Source organism: Sus scrofa, chromosome 14, assembly GCF_054392235.1.
Source record: "Sus scrofa isolate SSC_HxYL_T2T_F1_AM1 chromosome 14, Sscrofa_HxYL_maternal_Yorkshire_Landrace_v2.0, whole genome shotgun sequence".
NCBI classification, from domain to species: domain Eukaryota; kingdom Metazoa; phylum Chordata; class Mammalia; order Artiodactyla; family Suidae; genus Sus; species Sus scrofa.
Window position 1 is genome coordinate 110,118,293 of NC_139396.1, and position 16,664 is coordinate 110,134,956.

General features: G+C 52.1%; 1 protein-coding gene across 1 annotated transcript; it reads left to right on the forward strand.

The window, feature by feature from the left end:
• The first annotated feature begins 5,832 nt into the window (after positions 1-5,832).
• ADIRF (adipogenesis regulatory factor) lies at positions 5,833-8,048 on the forward strand. The gene is made up of 3 exons (NM_001243503.1): positions 5,833-5,993; positions 7,587-7,649; positions 7,861-8,048. Exons 1-3 carry the CDS (start codon positions 5,933-5,935, stop codon positions 7,965-7,967), a joined length of 231 nt encoding a protein of 76 aa, NP_001230432.1. The 5' UTR covers positions 5,833-5,932; the 3' UTR covers positions 7,968-8,048.
• Positions 8,049-16,664: the final 8,616 nt, after the last annotated feature.

Consider the following 16,664-nt stretch of genomic DNA (forward strand, 5'->3'; position numbering starts at 1 on the left):
GAGCTTTCCTTCCACCAGAGAGTCCTGTCAAGTGTCATTAGAAAACACAGCAGCTGACATGCAGGGGAGAAAAAAAAGTAAAAATGAACATTTGTCGAGCCCCTCCCAGGTGCCGGGAACACTGTACTGAGAGCTTCACTTCCTTGAATCCTCGGAACTACTAATTGGTATGGCCCAGTTTTGCCGAGAATGATCCGAGAAACAGAGAGGTTAAACAATTTGCCTAAGGCCACAAAGCTAGGAAGCTGGGGCCTGGGCAGAAGCCCAGGTGGCCTGGCTCAGAGCACGCAGCTGATTCCCATGCTCTGCTGTGGCTGCGTGGGCTCCGGTGGGCTTATGGCAGATACAGCCACCCCCAAGTTGGACCGGGGTGGTCGTTGTCCTATACAGGGGGTTACTGCATCACACCCTGCATGGTTCAGTGACGGCTGAACTGAGACCAGGTGGAGGTTCCCTCTCCTTTGACACCTGGTTTGGTGTCAAACCAACAAGAGTATCTTAATGTCTTGCCTCAGGCCCACAGCCCTGGGTGTGAGTACCAGATCCTGAGTCCATACTGACTACAGGCGCCACAGGGTCCACACCACCTTCCCATCCTGCCTCTGAGGTCAAGAGGTCAAGATCTCCGAGCAAGAGGTCAAGGGCAACCCTGGGGGCTAGGAAGCCAGTCAAGCACAGCTGAGCTGGGTTGTCATGGATGGGAATCCACTGCTGAGGAGGCAGAAAGGCACCGTGGGCTGCTGGTCCCTCAGCCCCCAAACCCTACCGTGGGAGGAATGAGGGGTCTAGAATAGCCTCAGGGCAGTCAGGGGTGTTCCTGCTCCCTGGCTCAGACACCACTCATCAGCAGGCCTGTGCATGCCCAGGGAGGAGGCCGCCCAAGGAGGAGGCCTCCCAGGGCTTGGGCGTGCCTGAGAGGAAGCGAGGAGGAGCCAGGTCCACTCAGATGACTGAGGGAGGAGGATACCTAGATTCAGTCCCTGGGGTCCGGGGGCCCTCCCCTCTGCTGAAGAAGTTGGAAGGGTCCCTGCTGCTTGCCCCCCTCACCCTCAGACATATTCGGGGCCTGTTCTTGAGGTCAAACAACAAGGTCTGCCCTGTCCATGAAGCCTCTTCCCCACCCCACGGACCCCTGCCATGCTCTTTGCCTTTAAGTCCCCTATTATGTGCTCTGTGCCCTTGACTTCTGCAGAGGGATAACTGCTCTCCCCCAGTCGTCTCCTCTCTGAGAAGTCCTGAGCGACCTGTCTTTCTTTGTGTTTTCTTTTTCTTTCTTTTTTTTGGTAGGTGGCAGTTTTAATGAGCAAGAGAACTTAGATAAGAGACTTGTCTTGGGTAGATCTCTGCCGCAGCCCACTAGAATCTTCAAAGTTCATAGAGGCTTTAACTGGGGTCAGTCATGTATACAGTCCAGACAGTCTCAACAACACCTTACTCGCTCAAGGCTGCATCCTTGAAATAGCTGCTAGCATGAGCATCGTAGGCAGGACAGGGGACGGTGTGAGGAGCCTCTGATTGCCCCAGTCCAGCTTGGAAGGCAACCAATGGTTACATCCTCTTGATGACCTCCTCCAACGATGCTGCAACAGACTTTTTTTTTTTTTTTCCTTTTTAGGGTCGCACCTGCGGTATATGGAAGTTTCCAGGCTAGGAGTTGAATCACAGCTGCAGCTTGCCAGCCAATGCCACAGCCATGGTGATGCTAGATCCAAGCCATGTCTGTGACCTACACCACAGTTCACAGCAACGCCGGAGCAAGGTCAGGGATCAAATCCGAGTCCTCATGAATACTACTCAGGTTTGTAACCCGCTGAGCCACAATGGGCACTCCTGTGATTTTTTTTTTTTTTTTAACTTTTTAGGGCTGTACCTGAGGCATGTGGAAGTTCCCAAGCTAGGGATCTCATTGGAACTGCAACTGCTGGCCTACACCACAGCCACAGCAATGGCAGATCTGAGCCGTGTCTGCGATCTACACCACAGCTCATGGAAATGCAGAATCCTTAACCGAGTGAGGCCGGGGATCAAACCTGCGTCCTCATGGATGCCAGTCAGACTTGTTTCCTCTGAGCCACGATGGGAACTCCTCCAGTGATTTTCTTGAGAAAACTGGAGGGATGAATAAAAACTAACAAGATGAAGGGCATTAATCTTGAAGGGCCGTCTGCTGAGTGCTGGGCATCCATCAGCTTGTTTAATCCTCACAGTAACACTTTGGGGAGATTCTATCATTGTGTCCTCCACCATCAAGGATTGAGGCTTGATGAAGCTCCTTAAGACATTGAGGCGGGAGTTCCCGTCGTGGCGCAGTGGTTAACGAATCCGACTAGGAGCCATGAGGTTGCGGGTTTGGTCCCTGCCCTTGCTCAGTGGGTTAACGATCCGGCGTTGCCTTGAGCTGTGGTGTAGGTTGCAGACGCGGCTCGGATCCTGCGTTGCTGTGGCTCTGGCGTAGGCTGGTGGCTACAGCTCCGATTGGACCCCTAGCCTAGGAACCTCCATATGCCGCGGGAGCGGCCCAAGAAATAGCAAAAAGACAAAAAAAAAAAAAAAAAAAAAGACATTGAGGCTATGAGAGATGAAGGAACTTGCCCTAGTAGGGGTTTGAACCCAAGAGGCCCTACTCCAGTGCCTGCAGTTTTAGAGCCACTCAGCTGTTTCTATTATTGTTGTAGGAAAGGGCACCCCTTCCAGGGTCCGAACCTGGGCTCTTTTCTAACACTTGGAAATGAACTGTCCAAGGAGAGACATGTGCTGACAAAGCAAAAGACTTTATCAGGAAGCGACACCTGGGTGGAAAGCAGCAGGGTAAGAGGACCCAGAAGAACTGCTCTGCCACATGGCTCGCAGCCTCAGGTTTTATGGGACTGTATGGGAATGAGGTTAGTTTCCGGGTTGTCTCTGGCCAGTCTTGCTCGGCTTATGTTTGGTCTGGCTCAGGGTGCTTCTTGGTGGCTCCCGCATCTCAGCCAAGATAGATTCCAGTGCCAAGGATTCTGGGAGACTGCTCCTCTCCTCCCTCCTATGGGCCCCACCCAAATTCTCCAGGTTAGTTTTCAGGGCAGCACCATGTACCTTATCCTGGCCACCTGTCAGCTCAGGCAAGCAGTTATCATCGTGCCTGGCCAAGGTGGGCAGTGTCAGCTAAAAACTATAGGCACAACCTAGAAGTTGAGAGTTAAGTTTTATTTGGGGCAAAATGGGAACTTAAGCCCCAAGCCCCAGAGGCAGCATCTCAAATAACTCTGAAAAAACAAAACAAAACAAAACAAAACAGCTCCAAGGAGGTGAGGGGGGCACCCTAGGATGTATAGGAGTTTGGCAGCAAAGGGCAGGTAGTAGGAACAAAAGTGACTGCTAATGGAATTTAGTGCTTTTCTATGTACAGGAAGGTCTGGGCTCTCTGAAATCATTCATGTGATAAGCACCTCAGCTGTCTGAGGCCAGTATCCTGTGTTTTCACCTCCTGAGTTTCCTCAGTGCTCACCATTGAGAGTGGCTTTGGTCAGATAGCTGCTTCATGGCAGGTATTTTCAGTTTCCTTCCTGAGTTCCCTCAGGGCTCATCCGCTCACCCGTGGCCAGTGACTGTAATCCCTGATGACTGTGACATCTTTGGTTTACCACGATGGCAGACAATATTTTATTTCTCGGCACTTGCATTCAGGGCTGCCCTGACACTATCAGCTGCTTGGGCCCGGCTGTCCTTCCAATAGAGGCTGCTACCTCCCCATCTTGTTCCTTGCCCACGTGGCCTGGTGCCAAAGAGCATCAGCAGCTCAGTGGTGAGCTAATTGGAACAGTGTAAAAGGCCTTCCCAACTAAAGAGAGTGGTGCTACTGGTGGTTTTTCAGGAGTGATGGCAGGCCTGAGGCAGGCGCTGGACGAGGATCCCCTGGAGTCTCAGAGGCAGCAGTGAGGCAGGCCACAGAGCCTTGGAGCTTTAGGCTGGACCAGATTCATGGCCGAGATGGGGTGGGACAGCCATTTTGTTAGTCTGCATTTGGTATCCCCTCCCACCCCACCTGATCTCAGTGCCTGCCCCTTCCTCTTTTTTGGGGGGTGGGGGGTGGCATATGGAAGTTCTTGGGCTAGGGATCGAACCAGAGCTATAGCTACCAGACTACACCACAGCTCAGGGCAATGACGGATCTTTAACCCACTGAGCAAGGCCAGGATCAAACCTGAATCCTCATGGATGCTAGTTGGGTTCTTAAACCACTGAGCCACAATGGGATCTCCCCCCTCCCTCTTTCTCAGGAACCCTTCTCCATTAATCAATTCCATATGTGTGCATCTGTTTCCACTTATTCCCCTGCCCACGGGCCAGCAGAGTGGACCTGGGTAGGAGGGGACATCACAGAACTCCAGGATAAGGGAAACTCTGACAGACGTCATGGCTCAGTGGTCCTGGCTCAGCATTAACTAAATCTGACTAGTATCCATGAGGAAACAGGTTCAAACCCTGGCCTGCATCAGTGGGTTAAGGATCCACTGTTGCCATGAGCTGCGGTGTAGGTCACAGATGCAGCTAGGATCTGGTATTGCTGTGGCTGTGGTGTAGGCCAGCAGCTGCAGCTCTGATTTGACACCTAGCCTGGGAACTTCCATATGCTGCAGGTGCGCCCCCCCAAAAGAAAGAGAAGGAAGGAAGGAAGGAAAGAAAGATGGAAAGAAAGAAAGAGAGGAAGGAAGAAAGAAAGAAAGAAAGAAGGAAAAGGAAGCACTATTAGAGAGGGTCCAACCATCGCACTGAGAGGTGAGCTGGTGAACTCCAGGGTGGACAGCCAGAGTGGGAGAGCTCTAGGTGGGGTGGAGGAACAACCTTCACCCTTGAGTGGCAAGAGGATGTGCCCTGAGGGTCATTTTGCTGTCCCTGGGATCCCTGGCTGTGCTACTGACATGCAGGTCTCTAACAACCCCCCCACCTCTCACGCCCCCACCCCCCACCCTGTAGTCACCAAGCCCCACTTGCCCCTGGGCCTGGGAGAGGTGATCTGAGCAGCTTGCAGCTTGGCTGCTCTCATCTTCAATGTGTGGTCTGGGACAATGATTTCCTTGCCTGGGCCTTCCACACACAGACCGCCCTCCTCATTACCCGCCCCTCCACTTTGGGCTGCCTGGTCCCCAGCCAGAGCCACAAGCCAGCTACTTGCCCTCTAGGGAAGGGGGCGGGGTGGATTTACTCCTTCTCCCCACTGCACTCCCCTCACCCTCCTCCGTCCCAGCAGCAGCTGGGCAGATGGCCAGTCTGCAGTGTCCAGGCTGAGTGTGTGGGAACCGCTGGCTGGGCGTTGGTCAGGGCCCTGGGCTTTACAGCCCACCATGGGGATTTGAGTTCCTGCCATGTGAATTTGGGTAAGACCTAACTCGCCCTGTGCCTCAGTTTCTTCCAATAAATTGCTAATAACACCCATTTCAGTTGTAAAGCTTACACAACAGGTTGTAAACATTAAGGGCAGTGCCAGACAAGGTAAATGCTTAAAAAAAGGCAGCTGCTATTATTGATTTCAATGCCAGATCCTGACCTGGTGTTGACCCTGCGCTCACAAGTTGGGGGATCCTTGGAGTCAGGGAGGGAGGGCTGTGAGCCCTCCTTTGTCCCCAGCCACTCTCTGGACACCCGATCCAGCCCCCTTGCAGCCCCTAGACACTCTTCAAATCCTGGTTGGGACGGCCACCTTCCCACGGCGGCCCGCCTGAGGCCAGAATGTGCTCTCCGGCTGGCAGGGCCTGGAGCAGAGCCCAGTCACTCCCCGGAGTCCAAGTGCTGGGAACCGCCCCGTGCCCCCCTCTACCCCCCTCCCCTTGCGGGGCGGGCCAGCCCCCTGGGCGCCTTAAAAACAAGAGCTGGTGCTCAGGTCGCTGCCGCTTTGAGCAAGATCCAGCGTCGCTGCGGTTAACCCTGACCTCTTTGGAGACCCCGCACAGCCATGGCCAGCAAGGGCTTGCAGGACCTGAAGCAGCAAGTGGAGGGGGCGGCTCAGGAAGCTGGTGAGGACGGCCCGCTATCTAGGGCACATACTGGGGCATCTGGCTGGACTCAGGATGGGAGTGGGGGGCAGAAGCTGGAGGTCTGTGCAGCGCCAAAGTTGGCAGGTGGCTCAGGTTGGAAAGGCCCTCTCCTGAGATGCAGGGACCTGGCAGGATGCCCACCCCGACCAGCCGGGGAATGATGCCTTGAGGAGCTCCAGGGGTTCACTCTGGGCCTTAACGGGGCCAATCTGAGGCTGCTATGAGGGTGGGGAGAGGCCCCACCCAGGTCCTTAGGGGAGAGTGAAGGTCCACCAAGAGAGAGCCAGAGCCAGCCAGGGTCTCAGAAGCACCCAGGGCCAGAATGGGATGGGGGAAGCAGCTCCAGACCCAGACTGGGCTTTGTTTTGAGGCACATCCCACTCCTTGGAAAACAAAAACCAAAAATCAATTCCTTTTAAGTCCTTACCCAGAGGACCTTCCCACCCTCACCCCACAGCGTGGGTGGCCCCAATCTTAGTTTTTCTACCAGGTCTTTCTCCACAGACCTGAGGTTACACGTCTGGTAAGTGGGGAGACTCTGGGCCCACGAGTGACAGCTCTTCCAGTCCCAGCTCAGTCTCCCTTGGGACTCCAGCTCCCAATATGTCCTACACGTATCCCAGTCGACAGACAACACCAAAACCCAGGGGAAATGCCTAGGAAAGCCAGAGTCATTTCCCTAAGGCTAAATGCTACCAGGAAGCCTACGCTACCCTTCCTTTTGGGCCTCACTCTCCCCATCCGTTAGCTGGGTGCAAAGGCTCCTTCTCTGTGGTCCTGACTGGCTATGTCAGACAAGGACCCCAGGACTCTCTGTGAGCCACAGACCCCAGGGCCTGCTTGACCCCTGAGGTCTGGGTAAAGCAGGCCCTTTCCTGTTCAACAGCAGGGATGAGTCAGATCTCTGGAGGCCGGAATCACCTGTTTGCCTACCCACTTGAGCCCCTGCAGATCCTGTTCTCCACAGGCACAAATGATGGTCCAGAAAATATGGCCTGACCTTGGAATTTTCACCTATTTTCTGCTCTTTGTTTTCTAATGCCTTAAGCTGCCTGCCCACAGAGACACTGGCATCATTGCTTTTGTGCCCTCTGGGGAGAGGCACAGGAGAGAGGAAGTAGTGAGAGGACCTTGCAAAGTAGAAGCCCCAAAGCACTAAAGCTGGGAATTCAGGCATCTGGGCCAAGCTTCTGGGGGAGAAGCTGTTAAAGGGGGCAGGATTCTTCCTGGCCATGCCCACCAGCAGCCACAGTCCAGATGCCAGCTCCAGCCTGGCCCTGCCCTGCCTTCCTTCCTCTGTTGGATATTTTCTCAGCAATCCTGGAGATGGCAAGGGCAACAGGCCAGAGCGGAGGAGCCCAGAGTTATAAATAAACAAGACTACCCTGGAGTCATGGAAAGGGCTCATGCCCCTCACTGGCTTTGGTCAAAGGACTTTACCTCAATAGCATCCATCTCTGCTGGGGCCTGAAGGGCAGACCACTCTAGAGAACGGATAGGGGTTGACAGTGGTGGGGCCCCTGTGGTTGGTGGTATCTCAACAGGGGCTAAAGGCCGCAATTCTCGTTCCAGTGACTGCAGCTGGAGCAGCAGCTCAGCAAGTGGTGGATCAGACCACAGAAGCAGGGCAGAAAGGTCTGGTGGGGCTGGTGGGCAGGGGGGTGGGCATCCCCAGCATATCCCTCACACCTTGCCCAACCCCCACCCAGCCCTTGGGCAGACACCCACCTTCTCCCTGCAATTCCTCCACCCACACTGCTTCCTGGGGAGGGAGACCCAGGAAGACCTGCATAGTTGTGGTTCCCCAGGGCCCCACCCTCATCTGCCCTATCCTTTCCTTCCTCAGCCATGGACCAGGTGGCCAAGTCTACCCAGGAAACCATCGACAAGACTGCTAACCAGGCCTCGGAGACTTTCTCCGGTTTTGGGAAAAAATTCGGCCTCCTAAAATGACAGAAAGGAGACGAGGGTGACTTCCTACCAGGTCCTGAGCTCTACCAGGCTCTTAGCCGGCCCTCTCATTAAAGCACATATTCTTAACCTGTGTCCGTTTCATGCCTCCGCCCAAACTGGGTCCAGCCGTCCTTCGTCTAAAGCAGAGCCCTGGTACCCAGACATCCAGAGTCCTGGCCTTCCAAATTCCGAAAGCCAGGCGGGTTGTCCAAGAACTCATTTCCATGTCTCAGTGGTGTATCCAGATTCTCCCTTATCGGAGGTTCAACCCTCATCTAGGTACGTTCCCCTCTTCTGGTCTATTCCCCTTGCCCCCAATTCCAGAACTGCTCCCCCAGCTTCAGGAACCCGGTTCTTTCTCACAGGAGGCTACTAGGTCCCAGAGCCCCGAGCTCTGCTCTGGGTGTGTGTGTGGGGGGGTGGGTATGAGCTAACCCCGGGGGCTGGAAACACCCGGGCATCCGAGGGCCAGGCACTCGCAAGGACTTCAGGCGTCAGAAACTCTCCGGGAAGATAGGGGACGCAGGGGCGGGTCTCTGGCCCCTTGCTACCCTTCCCCTCCCCCTCGGTGTTTGTGTGACAGCCGCACCCAACGGTGAGTCACCGGACAGGACCTGGAGGGCGAGGACACGCCCCAAGACCTGAGCCCCACCCAGTTGTCTCGTGTTTGGCGCAGCCGGCAGGAGCTCCGCCTATGACACGCCCTCTGGGGCGGGACCCGCGGCGCCCGGGCTGGTGCACGTGGGCTTAAAGTACTGGAACCCAGGGGTGTGCGTACTTGCGTGCGAGACCGCTCTCACGAGCACCCCTTCCTTTCCGGATGCGCCGGTACCTTCTGACCCAGGATAGAGGCTGGTATTTTCGTGGAGCAGGTCCCCAGATGGCCTAGAGTTCGCGCAAACTATTTCCCCCCCCCACCTCCTCCCAGCACGTGTCCATGCATGAGACACAAGCTCTGGGGGCGCCCTGCTGCTGAGTGACTCACTGTTACCACAGGATAATGCCCAGCCCTGGCGCCGGCAGCCCTTTTCATCTGAATCCCCTGCCACACCTCAGCTGGCGACGCCCCGTTCCCCACTTGCCTTCGCACGAGCTATTCCCTCTGTCCGTAATGATATATTTCGCTTCTAGACGAACACATAGGTAATCGTTCCTCTTTAACTCATAAATATTGGCTACACAGCACTACCCAGTTCTGGGAAGACAAAAAAAAGGGTCGTCCTCGCGTGCTGACTCCAGGCCAACTTACCCAGAGGCCTTCCACGACTTACCAGCAGGGGGCAGTGTCACCGGGTCCCCACGCCGCCACTGCCCAGCTCAAGTGTCTCTGTGAGTGACGATCTGCCCAGGTGACCTTTCCCTTCTTCAGTCTGAGATCCCTCCCAAGCGAGCAGCAGGTCTTCCTCCCTCTTACCCTCAGCATCTCCCATCCTCACCCCAGTCAACCCAGCTCCATGCTTCATTCCTGTTGCTGACTGTTCCTAAAAGAAGGCCTCACCCAGTCTGCAGAATGAGCCAAGGTTGCTCCTTCTGGCCTAAAGGAAAAGTCCTTAAAGAGACATGTGAGGTAATCTGGGGGTGCTTCCAGCATCTTCAGGAACCCCACCCCAGGAGAGAATGGCAGGGTCAGGAGAGGCCACCTGGGCCACACTGGGAGATGGGTGGTGCTGGACTAGCAGAGCTCTCACATCTTTTCTGGTGTGTATCCTTCCCCTGCCTGACTCAGAAGAAATCCCACCTGGCCCAACAATCCCTCTTCATCTTGTTCTCCTTGTGATGTTGGCCTTAGGGACGGTGTGTGATCCAGCTCAGAACAAGGAAAGGAGTCAGGTGGGAGGGCTAGGAAAGGTTTTCCACCCCAAAAAACAAAACAAAACAAAACAAACAAACCAAAAAACCCAAAAAACCACCAACAAAAAACACTAAGGAAGAAGCATTTTCTCCCCCTCCACTGGGCATTTTTGTGGTTGGAAAGACGATGCTTAGAACTCAGCCACTTGTAACCATGGGAGGATCAGGTCTAAGGAAAAGCAGGAATACAGAATCTGCATCCCAGGTGACTTTATTCAGTCCTTAATTTAACCAATCCTGTGGCTGCTACACACTAGATGAGAGGATCAGTTTCCTTATTGTTTGAGACCCTGTGGATTCGGTTTTCTGTCACAAGCAAAAGTTTAAATCCTGATGTTACTTTGATGCTAAGATCCCTCAATGGCTGCCTCACCCACCTCCCCAACCTCCTCCTGTAAGAGCCCCTTCCTCTCTGCCTCAGCCATATTAACCTTTGCTCATTTCCCTTGACATCATGCTTCTGCTCACCTTAGTCTTTGCATGTGCTGTTTTTTCTACCTGGAATGCTCTCCATCCTCCCTCATAAACCATCCTTGTTTAGGTGGCTCCTTCTCTTTCAGACTTCAGATCTCAGCTTCCCTGATCAGCTCCAACACACACACACACACACACACACACACACACACACACACACACACAGAGAATGGGTCCAGACACTGCTGATATGTTCTCACACCCCCTGCACTTCTTTTCCATACTTTTATACTGAGTCACTTTCCTGTGTGCTTTTCTGTGATGATTGTCCATGGGCTGCAGTCAAGTCCCTTCTACTGATTAGTCCCCATCCAGCGCCTAGAGTGGGGATCTGGCAACACCGGCCACATGAATGCAGGAATGATGGTACTTTGGTTCTTCTACCAGGTAAGAGTTGACACATTGTCAGGTTTGCCATGGTGCCATCTCTTCAATGCAGCCTCTTCCACAACCCCCTGCCCGAGTGCAGCTGGAACTCCCATGCACTGTGCAAATGCGTGTTTCTGAAGAGCCAGATTGGATTTGTCTTTGGCCCAATGTCTGGGGCAAGATGGGTATAATGCTGGAGAGCCATGGGGCCTATGAGAACCCAGGCCTGTCTCCATGAGGTTCGTGAAGGTGGTTGAGCCCAGACAGGCTAAAGAGAGGCTGTGGCCACTGTACCTCTTGGGTCCCAGTCAAGTCTCCAGTATTAATTCTTCCATTAGCAATTCCAAATAGTTCCCAATTCTCCAAATCCCAGTTCCCAACTAGCCAAACACAGAGACACTAACATCACATTTTGGTTCCATTGGACTTCTCAGCTCTGGCTTCCATTGAATTACAGATGAGAAGGACAGAGTTTTCTGCTTTCCACCTTCTCTTCCTTTCTCCTTTTGCGTGTGTTGTTAGTTGTCTAATTCCTACTTTGTGAAAACACATAGCATTCACATTCCATTCCTCCACACCTTTGTTTTTGTCTCAGATCTGCCATTCCTTCTGCTGAAATATTTTCTGTTATCTCATGGGTGTTGGAGTTAGTCATCTAGAAGTTTCCTCAATCATAAAATATTTTCAGATCAACTGAGAAGACATCTGGGATCTGAGCTGAGAATTTTTATAGGTAGGCACTTTGTGTTACTGTGGTGTGTCCCTGAGGGTTCATGGTGTTCTATTTTTGTGTAGGGCAAATTCTATTTAAAAAAAAAAGTTAAGGGATTTCCCACCGTGGCTCAGTGGGTAAGGACCCAACATAGTCTCCATGAGGATGCAGGTTTGATCCCTGGCCTTGCTCAGTGAATTAATGGTCCAGCATTGCCACAAGCTGTGGCGTAGGTTGCAGATATGGCTTGGATCTGGTGTTGCTGTGACTGTGGTGTAGGCCTGCAGCTGCAGCTCTGATTTAAATGCCAGCTTGGAAATTTCTTTGTGCTGTTGGTGTGGCTGTAAAAAGAAAAAAAAAGTTAAAACTAAAAAGGAAGGGTTCTTGTGAACCATATTCTGAGTTCTTAAATGTGTGGTATTGTTTGTTTTTATACTTTGTCTTCAACTGGGTTTGAAATTTACAGCTCACACTTTTTTCCTTGAAGGTCTTCTAGATATGGCTGCACTGCCCTTTGATACAGAAGACTGAGCAGTTCCTAGAAGTCTGATTTATAATTCACTGCAATTATTAATAAGTGACTTGATTTTTCTAGCTGATTGGCTTTTTTTTTTTTTTTTCTTTCTTTTTAGGGCAGCACCTGCAGCATATGGAACTTCTCAGACCAGGGGTTGAATCAGAGCTGTAGTTGCTGGCCTACACCACAACCACAGCAACGCCAAATCCAGGCCACATCTGTGACCTATGATGCAATTCATTGCAACGCCAGATCCTTAACCCACTGAGCGGGGCCAGGGATTGAACCCTTATCCCAGTCAGATTCGTTACTGCTGAGCCACACAGGAACTCTTTTTTTTTTTTTTTTTTGGTTTGCTCTTTTTCTTTTGCCTCTAGTATGTAATTTGTCTTTTCAGTATTGATTCTGGATTTCTTTTATTTTAGGAGCATCTCTTATTTGTATTTTAAAATATTTGTTCTGTTCCATTGCTTGGTTTTCTTTGTTCAGAATTCCCTTGTGGGCCCAAAGTTTTCTACCTTCCACACCTGCCATTGTCTCCCAAACCCTGTGTATGAATCTAACATGACTCCTTCTTTTTTCCTTTGCTTTTTTTCATTCTATTCCCATATGTACCTGCTGTGGCTTCTTCTAGTTTAGTCTTTATTTCTGCAATGGCTTATTTTATCTTTCTTCTTCTAATTTATTCCTGAGTTTTGTAAGTTTCTCTTCTGCCTACACCTGTTGTCTGCCATTTCATCTCTGAATTTTGGTATTTCTGTTTTACAGTCTTCCTTCATAGCCACGAATGCTTTATTCAGTGTCTTATTTTCTTTTTCAAATTATTGCTGGAATTTAATTCCTGTTAGGTAATAATATTCATATGCCTTCTTTGAAGGAAGCTTTTTCGGTGGGATTTCTTCATATGCAATGTAGTTTTGATATTCTGCTTCATACTTAAAAATGAGTATGTTTTTACTGTTAAGTAGAAAATAAAGTCAAATGCAAAGCCACATATCTATGGTATGCTGTCCTTCCTGTAAAGGAAAAGAAGGGTGTAAGAAAACATGCAGAACACATGTCTCTGCATATTTGTGGAAAGAAAATGCAGGAGGGTAAACCAGACTCTAAAAAGATTGGTTACCTATGGGGCAGGGGGGGAGGCAAAGGAAAGAAGGAGGAAAAGGCAACAGGGTGGTAGAGATGAGGCGAGAGTGACACTTCTCTGAATATGTCTTTTCGTGTAGCACTGACTTGAAGAACCATAGTAATGTTCTGCATGCCCCCAAAATAAACCATTGGACCCAACTAGAATATGGGCGGAGGGGAACCCAGAGTGGAATACAAACATCTTGCAAAACTGAATCTCAGAGTTCCTGTTCATGGCACAGTGGTAACAATCTCACTAGTAACCATGAGGTTGCGGGTTTGATTCCTGGCCTCGCTCAGTGGGTTAAGGATCCAGCGTTGCCATGAGCTGTGGTGTAGGTTGAAGACGCAGCTCCGATCCCCCATTGCTGTGGCTGTGGTGTAGGCCAGCAGCTGTAGCTCCAATTAGAGCCCTAGCTTCGGAACCTCCATGTACCGTGGATGTGGCCCTAAAAAGCAAAAAAAAAAATAAATAAATAAACTAAAAGCATCTTTACTAATCTAATGGTGGGGAGTCTCACTTAAAAAAATCAAAACAAAACTGAATCTCTACCCTTGTGGCCTCATAGAGTTTCAAGAAGGAGAAATGGGAATATTAAGCTGCAGCCCTGTTACTTTCTAGACCTGGAAGTCTGGCAGGCTGAGCTGGTGTTCTCTGTTTACAGAGGACCCACGTTCACTCTCTACCTTCTTGTCCCTGCCCTCACCCTGGGAACCTGCCCTCCTGAACGGCCTCACCTGGGCTCCCCCACCCTTGGGACTTGGCTGGGCTCAGCCCATAGGGGCTATTGGCAGGCGATGGAGAGGAAGAAGAGGCGAACATATTCCTCTTTTTCTTTTTCTTTTTTTTTGGGTTTTTTTTTTTTTTTTTTTTTTTTTTTTTTGGCTTTTTAGAGCCGCACCCGAGGCATGTGGGAATTCCTAGGCTAGGGGTTGAATCTGAGCTACAGCTGCCATCCTGGCAACAACAGATCCGAGCCATGTCTGTGACCTATATCACAGCTCATGGCAACGCTGGATCTTTAACCCAGAGTGAGGCCAGGGATTGAACCCACATCCTCATGAATACTAGTCAGGTTCGTTATTGCTGCGCCACAATGGGAACTCCCCCTCCTGCTCCCTTCTTCACAGTTAGACAGGGGCCTGTTCCTCTGCTGACAGCTGTAGCTCCTCCTGATCCTCCCCTAAGCTGTGGCTCTCTTCAGGCTCTGTAGCCCCTTCAGGCCCAGGAAACTCCTGGTCCCTGGAGGGCCTCACCGTCCATCTCTTGTCCCCTCCAGTCAGTCCACATGCTTGTGAACTGTCCCTTTCCTCAGGTACCCCTTTGCGTGTTCTCTGGTTTTGTCTGGAACCCTGACTGACACCCATGGCTGGGTGCCGAGATGCTGCGGAAATCTTCCTTTGGTGACCGACAAACTAAATCTCCAAGAGTCTCCTCTTGGCGCTCCCTGTGTCTGGGAGGAGTCTGTGTGTGCAACATATGTGGGCTCCAATGTATTCTGAGAACCCAAATCCATGAAATAGGAGTAGGAGAAAGTATAGGCAGGACGACAGTCATAAAACTCTTGATATTCATGACATTTGCAGTTCAAATTGTATGAGAAATTGTCATGCTTCAGATATAAGGCAGCCCTAAGTCTCAAGCACTTTTTTTTTTTCAGAGTTGTTAATTGCTCAGTTGGCAAATTGCTATTTGAAAAATTGACTCTCCTCGATTCGATGATGTAGTCAGCTGGTCCTTTGCCAAACTGGTTTGTTGAGCAGATTCCACTTGGAGAATTAGTTGGTTCCTGTCAAGGCTCAATTCTTCCCACCCCAAGTGCTGGACTTGACCTTCTGACTCAGGACAGGCTGACTCGGGTACCTGTGTTCAAGCCTGCTCTTTTGGGGCCCAATGTGGGCCAGGCCTCTCCCAAGATGGGAAGGTCCCATCTGAGTCATCTTGACCTCATCTGAGCAGGTAACGTTGATCCCTGCAGGAGTCACCCAAGGCCAGCCCCTCAGACCAGAATCCAGCCCTGGTTAGGGAGGGTCTTATGCTTGGAGAGGAGCCCTGGGTGGACTGGGCTAAGCTCAGAGGACAGGGAGCTGATCCCAGCTGGAGTGGGAAAGCCAGTGGGAGTGGACCTAACCCAGAGCACCGAGTCTGGGACCAAGTCCAGTCCTGGGCAGCTTGTCTTCTCCAGGCCTCTTGCTTTCTCCCTGTAGGCATTTGGGATCTGTGTTTCACCCAGCCTTGCCAGGAGACCTGGGGCCATAGTGTGTTGTATTGGAGTCTGGGTGCTCACACTAGGGCAGGGCATCAAGGAGGAGAGGGTCCTAGTGGCAGAGGATGTGGTGAGGGCCTCGGCGGCCTGATAGCAAGGGAAGAGTACAGCTGGAGGCTGTAGTGGGCTGGGCTCCCATCTGGCACTGGGGCTAGAACCCTGCTGAGTGACTGAGCCCTGACAAGGGCCTGCGGAGGAGCTGGAGAGCTCCCGAGGAGAAGTGGGTGGCAAAGAGTACCCCAGGGTGGGCACTAGTGGGGAGGGGTCATGGGGTCTGGGGGCCATCCCAGAACGGGTGGGTGACACCGCCATCCTGTCAGGGGAGCCAGCACAAAGAACCCTGGTGAGGGTGGGGGGCATGCACGACCTCAGAGGAAACAAGGAAGGAAACGTCCCTGTGGGCCTCTTAGTCCAATTCCCACCAGCCATGTCCCAGAAGTGCCCCCACCCCGGGTGGCGTTGTCCAGATACCTTGAGCAGAATTCTCTGGCATTTGGCTGTAACAGGGAGTGAACAGAATCATTTGGACCTGCTTAAGCTCCAGGGCCCCTCACTTTCTTGGTGCCTGCTGAGTCCACAGGGCCATACATATATATTCACAAAATTTTGCAAGAGTAATATTATTGTACCCTTTTTCTTGGGCTCTCCAACCTGTTTAAGATGTGTTCTATTGCCAATGGCATGTGGGACTGTGGCCTTGTGACCCAGAGTTCCTGCTGCCCATAGCATTCACTGCCCACTCCAGTGGGGCTGGCCGCTGCTCAGGGCCTCCCAGCACCACTTCGGAATGCGGATGGGCCTCAGCCTTGTGGGGCCCAGGCTTCGAGGGCCCATGTCAGGTAAACACTAATTAGGCCCCGCCACACCCTCCTAGGCCCCTCTGCGGGAGGAGGGAGCCTGCATCAGGGGAGCAGCCTCAAACTCCCACACCAGGCCTGGACTGCATGAGCAGGGCCCTGGGAGGGCCTTCGCTCCATGACTCCTGGCCAGTGGGGGTCACACCCCCAGCACTCTCACTCCAAGGCAGCCTCAAACCCCTGCCACTCTTTGCTCACCCACTGGCTGGTGGGGCTCCCTCAAGCAGCCCCTCCCTAGTACAACAGCGATGTGGGGTGGGGATGGAAGTTTACCAAGAGTTTTCCTGCATGATCCCACCAAGTATCAGTGACAAGGCCAGGGAAGGCATGGCTGTCCCCATTTTATAGATGAGGAAACTGAGGCTAAGTTGGGCTAGTGACTAAGGGAAGCAGCGTGTGGCACGTGGCTTGAGGCATCTCTCTCCATCCTGAGTAACTCGGGAGGCAGCCTGGCTCCCTAAGCATGTGATGAGTCAGGGATTGGTACAGCTCTTTTGGGGAACTCTTGCTAGGGCCAGAAGC

Excerpts from the sequence above, each read along its gene's own strand:
- ADIRF (NM_001243503.1), top strand. The coding sequence starts at position 5,933 with ATGGCCAGCAAGGGCTTGCAGGACCTGAAGCAGCAAGTGGAGGGGGCG. Across the intron at positions 5,994-7,586 it reads GGGGGCGGCTCAGGAAGCTG|TGACTGCAGCTGGAGCAGCA; the intron begins GTGAGGACGGCC and ends TTCTCGTTCCAG. Across the intron at positions 7,650-7,860 it reads CACAGAAGCAGGGCAGAAAG|CCATGGACCAGGTGGCCAAG; the intron begins GTCTGGTGGGGC and ends TTCCTTCCTCAG.